The sequence below is a fragment of the Arctopsyche grandis genome, chromosome 8, assembly GCF_051622035.1.
Source record: "Arctopsyche grandis isolate Sample6627 chromosome 8, ASM5162203v2, whole genome shotgun sequence".
NCBI classification, from domain to species: Eukaryota; Metazoa; Arthropoda; class Insecta; order Trichoptera; family Hydropsychidae; genus Arctopsyche; species Arctopsyche grandis.
In genome coordinates, this window is record NC_135362.1 from 29,413,357 (window position 1) to 29,430,519 (window position 17,163).

A 17,163-nucleotide genomic window follows, 5' to 3' on the forward strand; every position below is an offset into this window, starting at 1 on the left:
GGCCTTCATCCAGCAGTGGATGGCGAATGGCTGTAAATGATTATGCGCGCCTACCGGTTCCCGGAAAGATGCACTTAATTGCACTGAATTGTACGGCCTCATACCGTATATTACGCTACAGTGCTCAATCTATTTAGGGGGTTGTGTATTGATCAATTGCAGAAGAATAGAGCAATGGGTGCAAATTTTAATGTGAGAAAACGTAAGAATGTTAGATGAATTGAAATGGTTGGATATTAGAAATAGTCTTAAATTAAGCACTTTAAAATTTGTATATAAACCAGTTAAGAATCTGTTACCCAAATATTTTAATAATTATATAGTTAGGAATAGATATCCACAGAGGTGTTCAAATATACAATGCCCTCCCTGAGAGCATTAGAGGTGCTAGTAACATTGGTGCTTTCTTGAGGGGTGTAACAGATACCTCTGTGGAAGATGACGAAATTATATATGTAAGTTTAATAAAAATGCTATGTTTGGAATTATATTATATTATTTAGGGTTACTAATTATAGTTGTTAGTATTAGTTTAAAATTGATAATTGTGAAATATATCATTAGGAATTTGCTATTAAATAGCAAATAGCAAAAAAGTTTCGAGAAGTCCTAATTTTTAAAGACGCTCAAAAATAATAAACGCAATAGAATTCCACAAAAAAAGGTTAGCAACCTCGGATAATATGCAATTTTATGGAATTCTATTCTTTGAAAGTTTCTCGATAATGCAACTATCTCGAGTGCATTTTTCCGGTCACCGCGCCCTACCATATTTACAAATGTATGCAACGCACACAGGCGGCCAAAATATAAAGGTGGTCGAAAGAAATGAGAATCGAAAAAATTATATACCTTAAAAAATACGAAACAAGACATCGTACTTTTTAAAATGCATTTAGGTTGTCTTGTTGTATATGTACTTCTGGGTTGCTGTTGCAAGTTACAACTTGTAACACACCCGAACTATCATTCGGGGAAATATCGGGATAGCAGGTATAGCTTCAGGTAATCTTTGCGATTGCCAGATGTACATATTTCTTCAAGGATGTTGAGTATTGGTTGGTCATCGAAAGAACAATGTTTTAGATGTGGGATTGGGAGTAAAAACACTATATTTTCATGAATGAACTTGTAAACGTTTAGTCTCTCTTGTCGTCTAGTCCTGTTCAGAACTAAATGTTTTGGTTTTCTGTATTTTTTTCTGGTGAATTTTTATTGTGATTAAAATTTTCATTACTAAATTTCTCACACAATATTATCACAAAATAAGATTTCTGCACTACTCGCACGGACTTAATTTTTTTTTTATTAAAATGATTTATACAAATGCTGATAAAAAATAAAGAGCGGTCGATTTAAGTTTGGACACAGGCGGCCCTGGTGCCATGGCGGGTCATCCTAAATCGACACTATCTAACTGTACATATCTAAACAGATTTTACAGTATACAAATATTAATCAACAAAAGTTGGATTAGCCGAATTTGCAAGATTTGGGAGGGGATGCTGAGTTTATAGGAACCGTCACAATAAGGCCTAGATTTAAGGGGGAGGGCAAGCCGGTATTTATTAATTTGCAGTCTATTGGATTTTGTTCAGTCTAACAATATTAAATGTTTTAATAAAAATATTCGGATAAACGCGGTTTTTAAAAAAAAAAATGTAAATCAAAAATCTAGATTTTTTTTGAGTCGGTTTTTTAAAAATTTATTTTGATTACGTCTCGCATACGCATGATGCGCCGCTTTCCAGAGATCCACCTTGTTTTAAATCATAAATAAGTGGAGGGGGGGTGGTGGAGATGTAATTTCGAAAAAACTTCTGATTGATCTGTTTAAATAAATCTAAACCCCCAAATGACGTCCTTAGAATGGGGGTGGGTTTATTTTTTGTTATTATTTCTTATACGTTTATAACGTTCCATACTTAATAATTTTATATAATATTTTAAATAATTTTAATTCGGTCACGAATATGTATTTTTTTTTGTTTGTTCAGATTATATCATATTGAATGTACATAGGTGGCAACCCTAATTGTGTGGGTAGAGTATGTGATACACACATTGGCCAGTTCCGATTAGAGTTTCATATCATGGACTGTTTTTCAAACGAAACGTAATAAGACCAAGTTTTTCAAACTTTGAAAATGTTTTGTACAATAACTGGAAGTTGAACTACGAGTACATTGCATTGATGATGCACTGGTTTAAGGATATTATTATTACGCAATAATAAAAAATACTCGATTCAAATTTAGCCATCTACATAGATGTGCTTACGGTCTTGAAACCTTATAATTCGAGAATGACTGAAGCGATTACAGTACAATTACATTTGCCATATTTAGAATTACTAAGGAGAGGTATTTACATAGTATATTTTTGGGGGATGGGAGGGTGGAATGAAAATGGGATAAATGCCGACAGCTTGAAATTACAAAGAAATAGCATTCTTAATTATATGTCAATTGGACGCAAAAAATTGGGTTACATATACATACGTAAACCGTGTATGTATATCATCGTCATCACCATCATCATCTACAGCCGCTCACCATCCACTGCTGGATGAAGGCCTCTTCCACTTGTCTCTATTTTGCGCAACTCTCATCCATCTCACTCCACACATTTGCATTATTTCGTCTACCCATCTTCGCTGTAGTCTTCCTTTTACCCTTTTGCATTCTCTCGGGTACCATTCTAGTACTTCTTTTGTCCACCTTTCGTCCATTCTTCTAGCCACGTGGCACGCCCATTGCCATTTCAATCTCTTCACTCTATCCACTACTCTTGCCATACCCACGTATTCCGTTTCCTATCCTTCCTCGTTATGCCAAGCATACAGCGTTCCATACTTCTTTGAGTGCATTGGACTTTATGTAGCATCTTGACGTTCAATGTCCAAGTTTCGCATCCATACGTCATCACTGGTAAAACACATTAATCGAAAATCTTTTACTTTAGGCAGTGGCATTTTTGATTTAAAAAAAAAAGTTTATTCATATGATCTAATATGATTTTTGTCCTTCGTCCAGGATCCAGCGATTTTCTTGCGTTTTTTTTTTTTGCGAAAAGTTTCCAATACCTGTTTGGCGAAAGTGGTTTTCACCAGGTGTCACGGCTTTATTATGTACAGTATTATTATTCGTTACAAGTTTGATTATGAAATTTCTGCATTTTTTTTTTTTTTTGTAAATTTTCATGATTTTAATTTTTTAATATGTAGAGTATTCAGAGGAGATTTTCAATAAAATTCATCAATTTATATTTTTCAAAACAATATAATTCAAATAAGCATATAAAGTTATTTTTATTTCTATTACAAACTCGACTATTTCGCATAAAATATGCATATGTATATAATAATAATAACTTTTTTATTCCAGACAATAGGGAGAATAGTGCAATCCCCATCGTCCATATAAATAACATATAGGGAAAAAAAAAAAATATATATATACATATATACATACACATACAATGATTTCATAATATTAAATTATAAAAAAAAGAAAAAGAATAATAATAATAATATTAAATTATAAAAAAAAGAAAAAGAATAATAATAATAATAATATTGAACTATAATAACATTGAATATAAAACAATAATAAGAATAATAATAATAATATTGAACAATAATAACATTGAATATAAAACAATAATAAGAATAATAATAATTAATTGATTAATAATATGTAATCAATAATTAATAATAATTAATTCATAGTAATTAATTAATAATAATTAATCAATAATGTATAATAATTAATTAATAATACTTAATCAATAATTTATAATTAATTAATAATAATTAATCAATAATTTATAATAATTAATTAATATTGATTAATCAATAATTTGTATTAATTAATCAATAATTTGTAATAATTAATCAATAATTCATTAATAATAATGAATCAGTATATTTAACTTCATATTATATTATATAATTATATATTATATTAGATGTATTGTATAACATATAATACATGCGTTCACGCACAATTTTTTATTTTATTTTAATTATATCTATTTAATATTTCGATTTGTACTAACATATTATTCGAATTTAGATTGATGTGTCAAAGGAAGGGGGGGAGGAGGGGGGAACAAAATCACCCACTCGCTGATGTCTAGTTATCACCGAATAACAATAGACCACGCCATTACTGTTCAAAGCAAGAAATTGACAATAATGAATCATTATCACTAAGGGACAGATACTCATAGGACAATCCCAAATAACAATAGACTTTCCAAAAATGCTGAAAGCAATAGAGCAATAAAAATACAAAGGTTTTCAACTAAATTAACAATAGCCACATCGCCAAAAAACCACATTCCCCAAATCACCTCCCTCCCCCCACACTTAAGTTATCAAATTTTATTTTTGACGATTTTATAGACTTCTGACATTTCTTTGGACATTTTTGAAAGTAGTTTTTCGTACTTGTCTAACTTATTTTGGCATTCGGACACTTTATTTTGGAGTAGACTGATGTCGTCGTTGCCTTTGCTCAAACGTTCATTTATAATTGCATTTGCCTCGTTCACTATTGTCCTGTCGATGCGCAATTGTACGTCTTTAGTAGTTTGTCTTTTTAGTGATGTCTTTTCATCATTTTCAGTCACTTTATATGCCTCCATTGCGATCTTCGTCGTTTTATTCGTTTTCACCCCAATTTTTGCTATCGGCTGTAAATTCGGAAACAGGCAAATTTTTTCGGCCACTTTCTTCGAAATCCACACCTTCAGTCTGATATAATGTCGAGCTGGTAACCAACGATCTGAATGTCCAGCATCGGACATGTCAACCAAAAACACGTCTTCCAAGTAAAATATTAATTGTATCCGAGATATGCATCCGACCAGCTCGGCATTAGCTTGAATATCTTGTGTGTCGTATACAGCTAAACCGTTGAGCAAATTGGACAGCACGATAGGTATCATGAATAAGAATATTACAAATATAATATGGCTTGTAATCGGTACCAGTCCGAATTCAAAACTGCCAGCGTCAAGCTCTCCTGTAAACATAATAATGGTTTTAAATAGGGATATGCCTGGGTTGACAAAAAAATCAATTCCTTCTTTATCGTCATCTTTCTCTGAATCAATCTTTTCTGTTTGATTGTTTATTTTTTTTTGATCTTCTTTTGACTCCTCCTTACAGAATAGTATATAAAAGCTGAAAGCAAATGCCAAGAGTAAAATGCAATACCAAATGAGGAATTTCAAATAGCTCAATAATAGTCTTAAGCATTATGATATTTGTCGATAAGGGAGGATATTGGCTGTAAATTAAGATGAGTTCAGTAGCTGAAAGCAAAATCACAATCGAATACAGTTCTTGCATCTGAGTTTTCTTTATGGATTCTTGGAACATCATTATACAGGTGATTATGAATAATGAAATTTCTAACACATTTTCACCGCTTTGGAAGTATTTCTTGGGTGCTACTACGATTTGAATCGTTTCTCTCAATAATAGAATTGTTAAACATATTACTGTTATACTTTTCATAACCTTCCCGACGATATTATCAGTATCATTAGCATTGAATGTTAAGTAAATGTGAATATTGAGGGAGAAAAAAAACAATGTATATAAAAATACGTTGATATTATAGAACATTATTATCCATTTCCATTTCAATTCTAGGAAACTCGTAATAACTGGATGTTTTAGAAGTGGCTTCAGCTCTGAATTTTCATTCATGTGCATTAGTAAAACAGTTTCTGGTGCCCTTTTTTTGATTTCATGAGATTTGTTATTGTCCTTGATTGTGTCAGAATCGTTTGGACTTTCATCGTCGTTGTTTGCACTTTCCAATTGATCATTAGTTGGGGTTATTTCGTTTAATTCAATGTCTTCTTTGGAAGAATTTTCAGTATCTAAATTTTTAGTATCTGGTTGATGGGGTTCCAAAAACTGGTAGTCGAATTGAATTTCATAGTCGTCGTCGTCAAGTCTCTCCTTGTTCGTGATCAGACATGTGTCGAAGAACTTCTGCAAAGTTTTGGCCGGTATGTCAACTAAAATAGGCTTATTATTATAATTGAGGAGTCCAATATCGGCGCCTTTTTTCAACAACGATAGTATCGTATTTTGATAACCGCGTTTAACAGCGTAGTGTAAAGCTGTGTTTTTTTTGTCATCTATATAGTTTATATCCTCGATTTTTTCTAATAGAATATCAATGCACTTGTTGTAATCCCTTTTAAGATTTTCATTATTTCTATACTCCTTGATTGTCTTGTGCAATAACATTTCCACGTCAATTTCAGATTTAGTCATAATTTTTTCCAATGATCTGTGATGGCCATTGGAGCAGACGATTTCTATCGGTTTTTCATAATTTCCTATTCCCGTGTAATTTGGATCAGCTCCGTTGTTTAAAAGAAACTCTACCACTTTATACAAATCGCTGGTACAAGCAAATGCTAGAAAATCATACCATTTATCATTGTTGTCCATTTTAAAATGTTCGTCCGTTTCTTTGATCTTTTCAAAATCTTGTATGAATTGATCTTCGTAGTGATTATTCAGGTGGGCAAATAACATGTGATAAGTTACAGTGTCCTTGGAAATTTCCTTACCGGACAGCTTTTCCATATAATTAGGAAATTTTTTTGTTATCAAATTTCTTGCAGTTTTCCCTTCCCAATCTTCGAGATCGAGGTCGATTGGATTTTTAGAATATTCAATTATGATTTCTATAACATCCTTCAAATCTTTTTGTGCAGCCAAATTCAATGGAGTTCTGTTTTTCTTGTCAGGAATATTAATATCTGTTCCGGCTACGACCAATTGTTTGATTGGGTCCAAATACTTCATCCTCGATTCCTCATCATCCTTGTTGATTACGTTAATCGCCAAAAATAAAGCTGTACGCCCTATGCTTAGATTATTTACATCTATTGTGTCACAACTCAGCAATTCTTTAATAGTATCAGGATCACCCGTTTCAGCCGCAAAATGTAAAGGCGCATTTTCGTTCCGGTCGTTCTTTTTATTGATATTACTAGAATTTTTATCTAGTAGCAGTTTGACAAAACCACTCTTTCCGGGTCTGGAACATGCAATATCTAGACATGTTTTGTAGTGAGGATAACCGTAAATGTACTCGACGACATCATCAGATGTTAAATGTTGTTCAAACGTCTTGATATCATTGTTGAGTAGACTATCTAGTCGAATCTTTCTTTCGTATTCAAGATCCGAAGGACATGATACAGATTCTAATGGAGGTTCTCCCATATTGTCGTCTTTATTTTCTCCTCGGTATTGTTAATGCTGTATCGTCTGAAATAGATATATTTTTACTATACAATGTGTGTACAGGTTTTACACTCCACATTGAACATTTTACAAATCCAATTGAACATTTTACACTTCAAATTGAACACTACAAATGAAATTAAAATTTTACAAATCAAATTGAACACCAATGATGAATCCAATCGAAGAAGTATTTTCGAAGCTCAAATTTTCTGCTATAAATTAGCTGACGGATCCAATAAATTGTCTAAATTTGGAAGACAATAATAAATCAATCTATTGCAACTGTCACTTCTACAGATTGTTATAAATATTTTATCAATATGTACATGAAACTACCAGCGGCTGCCGCTAAAGAAGGTTTATAAATTAAATTTACATACGTACATATGTATTTATGTATCTTTTTTGTTTAACTGTACATACATATGTTCATGTACAGGGAAGTTTTTATTAAATAATTAGATTTTAAAAATCACCTTAATTATGTATGCATATGTTACAGTAAAAAAAATATTTCACCATTTCAAGCAGTGAAAATTTATCAAACAATGAATTTACAACGTTTAACTCCATACATTTTAACGTTTAAACGTTTAACTCCATATAATTTCACTGTAACATACACATATGTACATACTACATACATATTGTAATTCATCAAGATTTATTTGCAGTATGTACGAAAAGAATACTATTATTAATTGTTTTAGTGTGACAAAGTTATGTTATATATTTAACTAATTATTTTTCATTAAGAATAATCCTTCATTATATGCATGTACATATACATATATCAGTGGCGTGCGGTAAAACTCTCTCTCTCCCCGTCGTACATCCTCACTTACTTTGCGCGAACAGGATACTGCAGGAACAAGAGGAACAGGCTTTTCCTCCCGTATCCTGCGCGCGCACATTAAACAAGGGTGTATGACAAAAAGAGAGATAATTTCATCGCATGCCACTGATATATATTATATATATGTACATAGTACCGTTTACCATGCACCCTTTTTTTATTTTTCGACTTAAGATTTTTTGATTTTCGATCTTTGCCTTCCGATATTTGCTTTTTCGACCTTTTCACTTTCGGTCCCGTGAGGTAGACCCATTAAATTATTACGTGCGTAAATAAATAGCCTATGAATAAATTATTTAACTGTTTAATTTGATTTGTAAAATGTTAAATTTGATTTGTAAAGTGTTCAATTTGGAATGTAAAATGTTCAATTTGGATTGTAAAACTTGTATATAAAGAAAAATTGTATATAATGTATAATAGTATGCAATACGTAACTGCATCATCCCCGAAATAATAATCAGAAATTCACAAATTTACTAAAGTGTCGGATACTACGTCATATTTTCACGGCTCGGTGCACAGATATTTAAATTTGTATTGAATTGTAAGTTTAATAATTATTCCAGCATCTACAAACTTAAAATTCGATACAAATTTAAAAATGGACATACAATATCTGTGCACCAAGCCATCGATATGATGTGTAAAATCAAATTTATATTTCAAAACTCTTACACATTGTATAGGATTTTATAAAGTGTATTATATGGATTTCATGTACCTGTTTGTGTAATATTTCTATGTAGTGTTAGCTCTGCAACCGACACGAATTAAATTTGCAACTGTCGTTTAAATCGTCTTCTGCCCGAGTGATGAACTTCTTACTTTTTACTTTGAAAGTAGTTTAAAAAAAAAAAGATAAAAATATATTGATAGAAGCTTATACTTTCGTATTTTCTGATAATGAAACTGTCAAAAACATGTTAAGTGTAAAAAAAACAAGTAAAAAGTAAATAATAGAAATGTTAGTGTACACAAAAATTATTGATAAACAGTGTACATACTTCTATCTGTATTACTTCGAATCATTTTTGCAATATTCCTCAACCCGACACCGAGTTGTACAAAAATATTTGGAATAATAATAAATTACAAAATAATTTTGTTTGCATCATTCAAATTTGAATTGACATTACTTCGATATTGAGGGCTGTGGAGTCAGTTCAAAATTTACCAACTCCAACTCCGACTTTTTGCTACGATTCGACTCCGACTACGACTCCAACGTTTTTAATAAGCTCGACTTTTCTTGCTTACTTATAAAATTATTAGTAATGAAAATAATGGCGATATTCAAAATATAACAAATTAAAGGACTTTTGAAATTAGCATTTAATCCAGTTAATTGAATTATGCACTTGTATGCATCGTAACTCCTCATAATTCACATAATGGTTAGATTTGGGGATATTTGTGAGTCCAAGTCGATCGTTTCTTATCTGATCATTGTTGAAACGGTTCCTCAAAATTGGCAAAAAAATCATCCTACCTGCTGTCACAAATCTTTATTTAATATATGTACAATTTCTGAAAATTGTGTACAAATCTAAATCCGTAAATGTCTCAATAGATTAATTCATTAATTAATTGTTTATGTCGTGTTCTCCAGCTTCTCGAAATACAGTGATTTATGTAATAAAAATGCTGCATTGTTTGTAATTAATTGTCTAGGAAGGCGCATTGGGGTCTTCCTGTCGAGCCTTCCTGGTATATATGTCACAGTGAAATTATATTTCAAGTGAAAATATGTATATTTTCACTGACGTTTCAGTGAAATCATAACCAGTTACATTTTCGGTGTTGGTTTTATTCATTTAAGATTAGATTGTTAGGGTTAGGTTAAGTAAGGGTTGGCCCTATTAATTTAAGATTGGGTTGTTAGTGTTAAATTTATAGAGTTAAACGTTGTAAATTCACTGTTTGAATCGTAGGCTTGGGATAGGTTAGGTTAAGTAAGAGCCGGGCCACACCTTGCAACTTTTTCGGCCGACTAGTTGCGCGACACGAAAAAATGTATGGAAATGTGAGCGAGAAAGGAGTTGACGGGTGTGGCATGTCCCATCTAACTGCATGCATTGGTCTGGTCGCCCTCAACCAAGTCGTTCGCAAGTCGCACGGTGTGTCCCGGCTCTAAGGGTTGGCCCTATTAATTTAAGATTGGGTCGTTAGGGTTAAATTTATAGTGTTTAACATTGTAAATTCATTGTTTGACACATTTTCACTACTTGAATTGGTGAAAATATATTTTCACTTGAAATATGCTTTCACTGTAACATACATATATGTCGTTTATCATTTCGAACGGGTGAACGGCGCATTAATATGCGCGCGTGCCTATAAATTACCTTACACTATATTTATATATAATAATATATAACTTTATTTTGAATCGTATATCAACTCCGAAGTCACCCATAATTAGAGACACGTATTTTGAGCATTTTGCTATTAATCCTTAATTGATGCTAAAATTCGGAATAGATGCTAATAGATGCTGAAACAACAAACAAAAGTGAAATTTATAAAATTAATAGACAATTTAGAAGGGTCTTCCTATCACTTTGCCCATTTATTATTATTTGAAGAAGGATAAAACAGAGCTTGCAGCTTACCATAGACGGTGTTTTTCCTGTCGAAACCAAGCAACTGCTTTTGTCTACTACTGAACTGAACAAAAGAAGACAGTTAGAGCTGTGTATCCAAAAGGCTGCTCAAAAAAGCGTCTTAAAACTAGACTTGCACTCAAGACTAAATGAGACAAATCTATTCCTCCGAACATTGAGTAAACTATTCAATCCATCTGTGGCAGGTTCAAAATCTTTTAATTGGTATTATATTTTTATGTTCATATTTTTTGTCTTTGTATTTTATATTCATGTTTTTTTCATCGTAATTTTAATGCCAAAAAATTTTAGAATTTTTCTATAATTTTTAATTGTTTTGTTGTCTTTAAATTGTATATATGTATATGTACATATATAAATTTTATTAAAATTCATCGAAATTTTTTATTATTTAAAATTAAACTATTCATAAAAATAGATGCTAAAATTGAACATTTGTACTGCCCTAAAACGCTAAAATGCAAAATGAAAATGCTAAAATTGCCAAAAATAGATGCCCAACATACGTGTCTCTACCCATAATCAATGGGTACAACATTAATCTAATATATAATTTGGAAAGAGACTTTGTATATATATATATGTATCCTTGGTTCGTTCGTTCGTCGTCCGTAGATCGGTGACGTCATCGAACACGTGATTCAATTTTTTTTTTTTCGATTCATAGGCGCCGATTTGATTTTTTTCGATTCAATGGATTCACCCCCGCGGGGGCGCGAGGGGTGTAGTCCCATGGGGCTCCGCCAGGGGCGCAGTCTTATGGGGCTCCGAAGGGGGCGCAGCCTTATGGGGCCCTGAAGGGGGCGCAGAGGGGCGCAGCCCTAAAAGGCATTAGCTAAGGAGGGCGCAGAGGGGCGAAGCCCTAAACGGCAATAGCTAAGGGGGGCGCAGAGGGGCGAAGCCCTAGAAGGCAAAGCCTCAGGGGGGCACTGAGAGCGAAGCCCTAGAAGGCAAAGGCTCAGGGGGGGGCGCCGAGGGCAAAGCCCTAGAAGGCAAAAAAAAATAGATTTTTTTTTTAATTTTAAATTTTTTTTTTAATAAAATGTTTACTATTAGATTAGTCATGTTTAAGCGGTTTATATTATAAATACTGAGCGAAGCCGGGTAATACAGCTAGTAAATAATAAAATAGAGTCGGAGTCGGTTGATTTTTTACGACTCTGACTCCTCAGCTCTGATAATATTTCAAACGATCTCTCGTCACTTGATTTTTGCCTTTCATGACTGTCTATCCACTTGCAACGGCCATGTGCGTGGTCGGACAGGTTTAACAGAATGTTACCTGCGCTTTATTTACAACGCTGCAGATGCACATTAACGCATACAGTGACGATGATGCAATAAAAAGAATCGTGAAATTACATTATTTATGTATACCCATATAAAAATCTCAATTCACAAGCCTAAAAATACATATGCATTTTGCAACTGTGTGAATTATCATAATTAAAAATCGTTTTTTGTTTCATTTTCCAGGTCACGAACGTCGACGAAGTTCTGGAGAAGCACAACGACTTTTTGGCCGGGTGTTTGGAAGATTGCATGCTGACAAATCCTCAACTTTTAAGCACTGTTACCAAATTGTGTGAAGTTTGCGTTCAATTCTGTCAATTTTTCCAGGTACTATACAATTTCGATTAATTTGTACATATGAATTATATTTAATCGATCACATATGTCTTATCATGTTTGATAATCTTCAAAATGATTGGATCACATTTAAAGTACATACATATTGTATATTTATATGTACATTTATTTGAAGTACTCGACAAGGTGTGTTTATCTATTGCTTCATTCACTTTTTCGGTGTGCCTTGATGCTTTGCCAACAAAATGTTAAATAATATGTGCATATAACTGTTTTGCACTTTATTTTATTAAACAATACAACAACAATAACAATATCCACTATGCGGTTTTCAATACATATATATTGTGGACATAATTTTCTGAAAATAAATGGTTATATCTTTTTAAATATATTCATATATTACAAGTGTCGTGCTCGATGAAATATCATCGCACAGGTTATGACGTACTAAGTTATTAAATAAGAAAAAAATAAAAGCAATGCGTCGGTTCTGTATTCGATCTGCATCGCGGTCCTATTTTTTTCAAATACCTTTAAAATATAATTAATACAATATTTATATTTAATTGTGTAATATGAAAAAAACGGCTCAAAACCGCGCTAAATCGAATTACCTGTATTATAAGTAAATCTACTTACCTACCTGTATATAAGTAATATAAAACACCAATAGAAAAATGAATCAATTAGATTTTCAATAGATGGCGCTAAATGCTCAGACTATTGCTCTAGAGGGAACATTGGTAGCAAACAGTATATATATATATATATATATATATATATATATATATATATATATATATATATATATATATATATATATATATATATATATATATACATATATATGTATATATAGATGCTTTTTCTTGATCTGTTATTATAACCGTACGTTTTGTTGGCAGTGTTTTAGCTGTGACGTACATATGTCGAATCCAAATGGATATTATAGTACAGCGAGCGTTATTGCACACAGACACACACACACACACACACACACACACACACACAGAATAGCGCTATTATATGTATAAATGCTAGTGTTGTACCCGATGAAATATCATCGTATGGGTGTTGGCAAATTAATTTATTAAATTAATATAAATGTGTCGGTGCTGTGTTCAATCCGCACGCGGTCAAATTTTTTTCAAATACCTTTTAAATATATTTACATTTAATTTTAAAACAAATGGTAAAAACTACCTACCTACATACTTATGTACATGTAAATTATATAAAACACCAATAGAAAAATTAATGAATTAAATAAATTTTCAATAGATGGCGGTAAACGCTCAGATACTTAGCGCCGTCTATTTGCTTAGAGGAAACATTGGTAACAAACAGTATATATATAGAAGTTTTTTTCTTTTGTTATTATATTCGTATACGTTTTGGCAGTGGTTTAATTGTGACGTGCATATATATGTCGAATCGAAACGACTATTATAGTACGGTGAGCGTTATCTCAGACAGACACACAGAATAGCGATATTATATATATATATATATATATATGATGATATGATACTAAGCATTTTTTTCTTGCAATTTATTGTAACATACATAACATCCTTTCCAAATGGTACTTAGTAATTTGGTGTCAGTAGCTTTTTTGCATGAAGTGTTTTATTTATTTTTGATTTACTAACACATGTATATATAATTTTGAAAAATTTCTTGTATCCGCCGCTATATAAACTAAAGGAAATGAGAAAATATTTTGTGGACGCTGAAATGACCGGTATGATTGGATCGGCTTATGAAGCGACCGAATCTTTAGAGGTACAAGATTCAATTTTCAATGTAAAATATGTATATGAATAAACTGCACCTTTATTCGTCTCCATGCACCATCTGATTCTTTGGTCGCTGCCACTTTAGCATGCGATCTACATTTGAATCGCAGTCGACTTTTTTTTTTTGTATTTGTATCGTAGCAACGACCTGTTTATTATAATTTTTGTTTTTTATAGGGCCAACCCTAACTTAACCTAACCTAACCTGACCCTTAAATAAATAGGTGTTGGTTGCTAAGATATTGTTACGTACACCGCCGAGTAAGGCCGGACCACCGGATTAGGCCAAATAATATCCCAGAGACAGTGTGACCGTTATAATTGGTTTCAAGGATTATCTACAGGCTTAAGTGCAAGTCGGCTAAACAATGAATGCACTTAGCGGCGATAGCGGTACTCGGTCGCATTCCCGTGGAGTTCTTAGAAGTAACACCGATACCGTGGGACTGGGTGTCGTGGGAATACATATCCGGGTACATGCCTAAACAATAGGGAAGTAACCGGATGCCCTGATAGACCTGCCCCTTATAAGGCGGTACTTAGGCGATATCAAGACATTCTGGACGGAGCACTGGCAGTGCGTGTATCTCCTTAAGAGGGCTGGACAGCAGCGCCTTGTCCATACAAACTTACTATACTTCTCCCTTCCTCAATTATGGCACTAGAGAAATTATCTTTTAATATGCTATGGATATCCACCATTGGGGTGCATGTATCGTTTTATTTTTTTGATTAATTATTTTTTATAGGAGCTAGGAGCCGCCAAACATCTATAAAATCGCCTCTTTTTTACACCCACGAAACGAGACCAGCGTGCTTATTTAACTGTCGATTTAAAAAAAAATACGCCGATAGATGCACATAAAGTATCTTTCTCTTACCGATGATGAAATTTTTTTTAAAATTGGTCCAGTTTTGGAGGAGAAAATAGGAGAATACGAAACCTCGATTTTGTCAATTTAAAATACGTTTTATCTGGTCGAAGCGCAACTGTCGCATTCACTCAATATATATATATATATATATATATATATATATATATATATATATATATATATATATATATATATATATATATATATATATATATATATATATATATATATATATATATATATATATATATATATATATATATATATATATATATATATATATATATATATTGATATATATTGTCGCATTCACTCAATATATACATACACTCAATATATATATCGAAGAAAGGAACGGTAACAAAATTAAGGTTTCGGGTGTACATCCCTCCTAATCACCAATAAATGCTGTGACACGACTTTGGCCTTTTACTTGGATCCTCCACCCACCCCTACGCAACAATATATTTGTTTTTAAGTTTTATTTCATCAATATTTTCACAAAAAAAAACATCTCTTAGCATCAACACCTATTTATTTAAGGGTCAGGTTAAGTTAGGTTGGTCCTAATCATTTAATATTAGGTTGTTAGAGTCGGTATTATTCAGTCTCAGTGTCACACGCGAGAACCGAGACAGTGAGACCGCATATTAAAGTAAAAACGTGAAGGTAGATCGCATACTAAAGTATGTAGATATGTGAAGGTAGACCGCATACTAAAGTGGCACCCTTTGGTTTTTGAAATCATAGCTTATATAATAATATGTGGTTGTAAATGTCATCTTTGTATGTATACCAACTATAGTTATGTTCGTTCGAATAATAGTTTGCTTTCGATGTATAGGGACCGAGCCTCATGGAAGATAGTATGATGAGTTCGAAAATCTCACCACCCGGAGACACCTTCGAACAGAGTATCACTCGTTTCGATCTCCGCTTCACTGCAGCGTTGCTTTCCCTGTTGAATATGATCAACGACATGGCCAAAGACAACAACACCAAAAAGCTAGTGGATGTTATGTACAGGTAATTTGCATATGATATTCAAATCTCATTGATATACGATTAAAATGTCTGCTCAATTGTTTTGCTCAATACTTTTTTTTTTATTTTCCAGACTGAACTTCAATACGTACTATTCAGAAAAGTTGGAAAATCTATGCATGGAAAATATCAAGCATCGCTCTCAAGATCAATCGGAATTATCAAATGAATAACATCACAAATATATATAAACCGTTGTAACTTATCAGTATCAGTTATATTTTGTAACGTAATCTTAGGCTACGTATAATTGGCAGTACAAATTTCCCATTTTCGATTCTAGTACTATGTATAAGCGTCATCAAAATCATTCAATAGATATATATATATATATATATATATATATATATATATATATATATATATATATATATATATATATATATATATATATATGTATATATCGAAGCTTCAAAATTTTATATTTTGTACCAACGTTAAAAAAGATTTGATTTTTGTATTCTTATACATACACAAAATTCGTCAGAAATACATACATAGGTTATACAAATATTCTAGTTTTTGAAATTAAATAAGTGTATTTATATGATATCGACGGTCGTTCCTTTTCATGCCACCCCATTAGAATGAAGAGAGTGTTATATGTATATTTTACAATTGAAATGTTTCGAAACATTTGTTGATATTGTTATTTTCATAGTGAAACCTTTACTCAAGACTCGTCTCAAAGCAATAAACTAGTGAAATGTTGGAACTGTAATAAATTAAGAATTAGTTTTAATTAAAGGTTGTGACTATTTGCAGGTACATACTATATCTGCAAATGATTGGCTATTTGCAGGTACATACTATATCTGCAAATTATTGGCTATTTGCAGGTACTATATCTGCGACAGGCGCAAAGCCTTCTACGCATGCGCGTGAACTGTCACTGTCAGCGTGTTTACTGTTAAAATTTTGTTTGAAGCCTCTTAAAATTTAGTTCGAACTCGCAAAGTGACGTATAGTAAAAAATATAATCCAAATTAGTTATTATTATTAATTGTTAGAAAATGATTATCATATACAACGTATAATACATACATACAAGTACAAGCCGCGAAGAAGCTAATTGATATAA

General features: G+C 32.2%; 2 protein-coding genes across 2 annotated transcripts in view; one reads left to right on the forward strand and one right to left on the reverse strand.

The window, feature by feature from the left end:
- The window catches only part of LOC143915599 (gamma-tubulin complex component 2-like), a 44,338-nt gene extending 27,964 nt beyond the window's left edge, over positions 1 to 16,374 (forward strand). Inside the window, exons 13-15 of the mRNA XM_077436307.1 lie at positions 12,248 to 12,391; positions 15,883 to 16,064; positions 16,156 to 16,374. Of these exons, the coding sequence (XP_077292433.1) occupies positions 12,248 to 12,391; positions 15,883 to 16,064; positions 16,156 to 16,255 (426 nt within the window). The 3' untranslated portion in view covers positions 16,256 to 16,374. The remainder of the gene's footprint in view (positions 1 to 12,247; positions 12,392 to 15,882; positions 16,065 to 16,155) is intronic.
- Positions 5,147 to 8,961, reverse strand: LOC143915601 (transient receptor potential cation channel protein painless-like). Its single transcript, XM_077436308.1, has 2 exons — positions 8,869 to 8,961; positions 5,147 to 7,309 (listed from the first exon to the last, which is right to left on the reverse strand). Exon 2 carries the CDS (start codon positions 7,262 to 7,264, stop codon positions 5,171 to 5,173), a length of 2,094 nt encoding a protein of 697 aa, XP_077292434.1. The 5' UTR covers positions 7,265 to 7,309; positions 8,869 to 8,961; the 3' UTR covers positions 5,147 to 5,170.
- Positions 16,375 to 17,163: the final 789 nt, after the last annotated feature.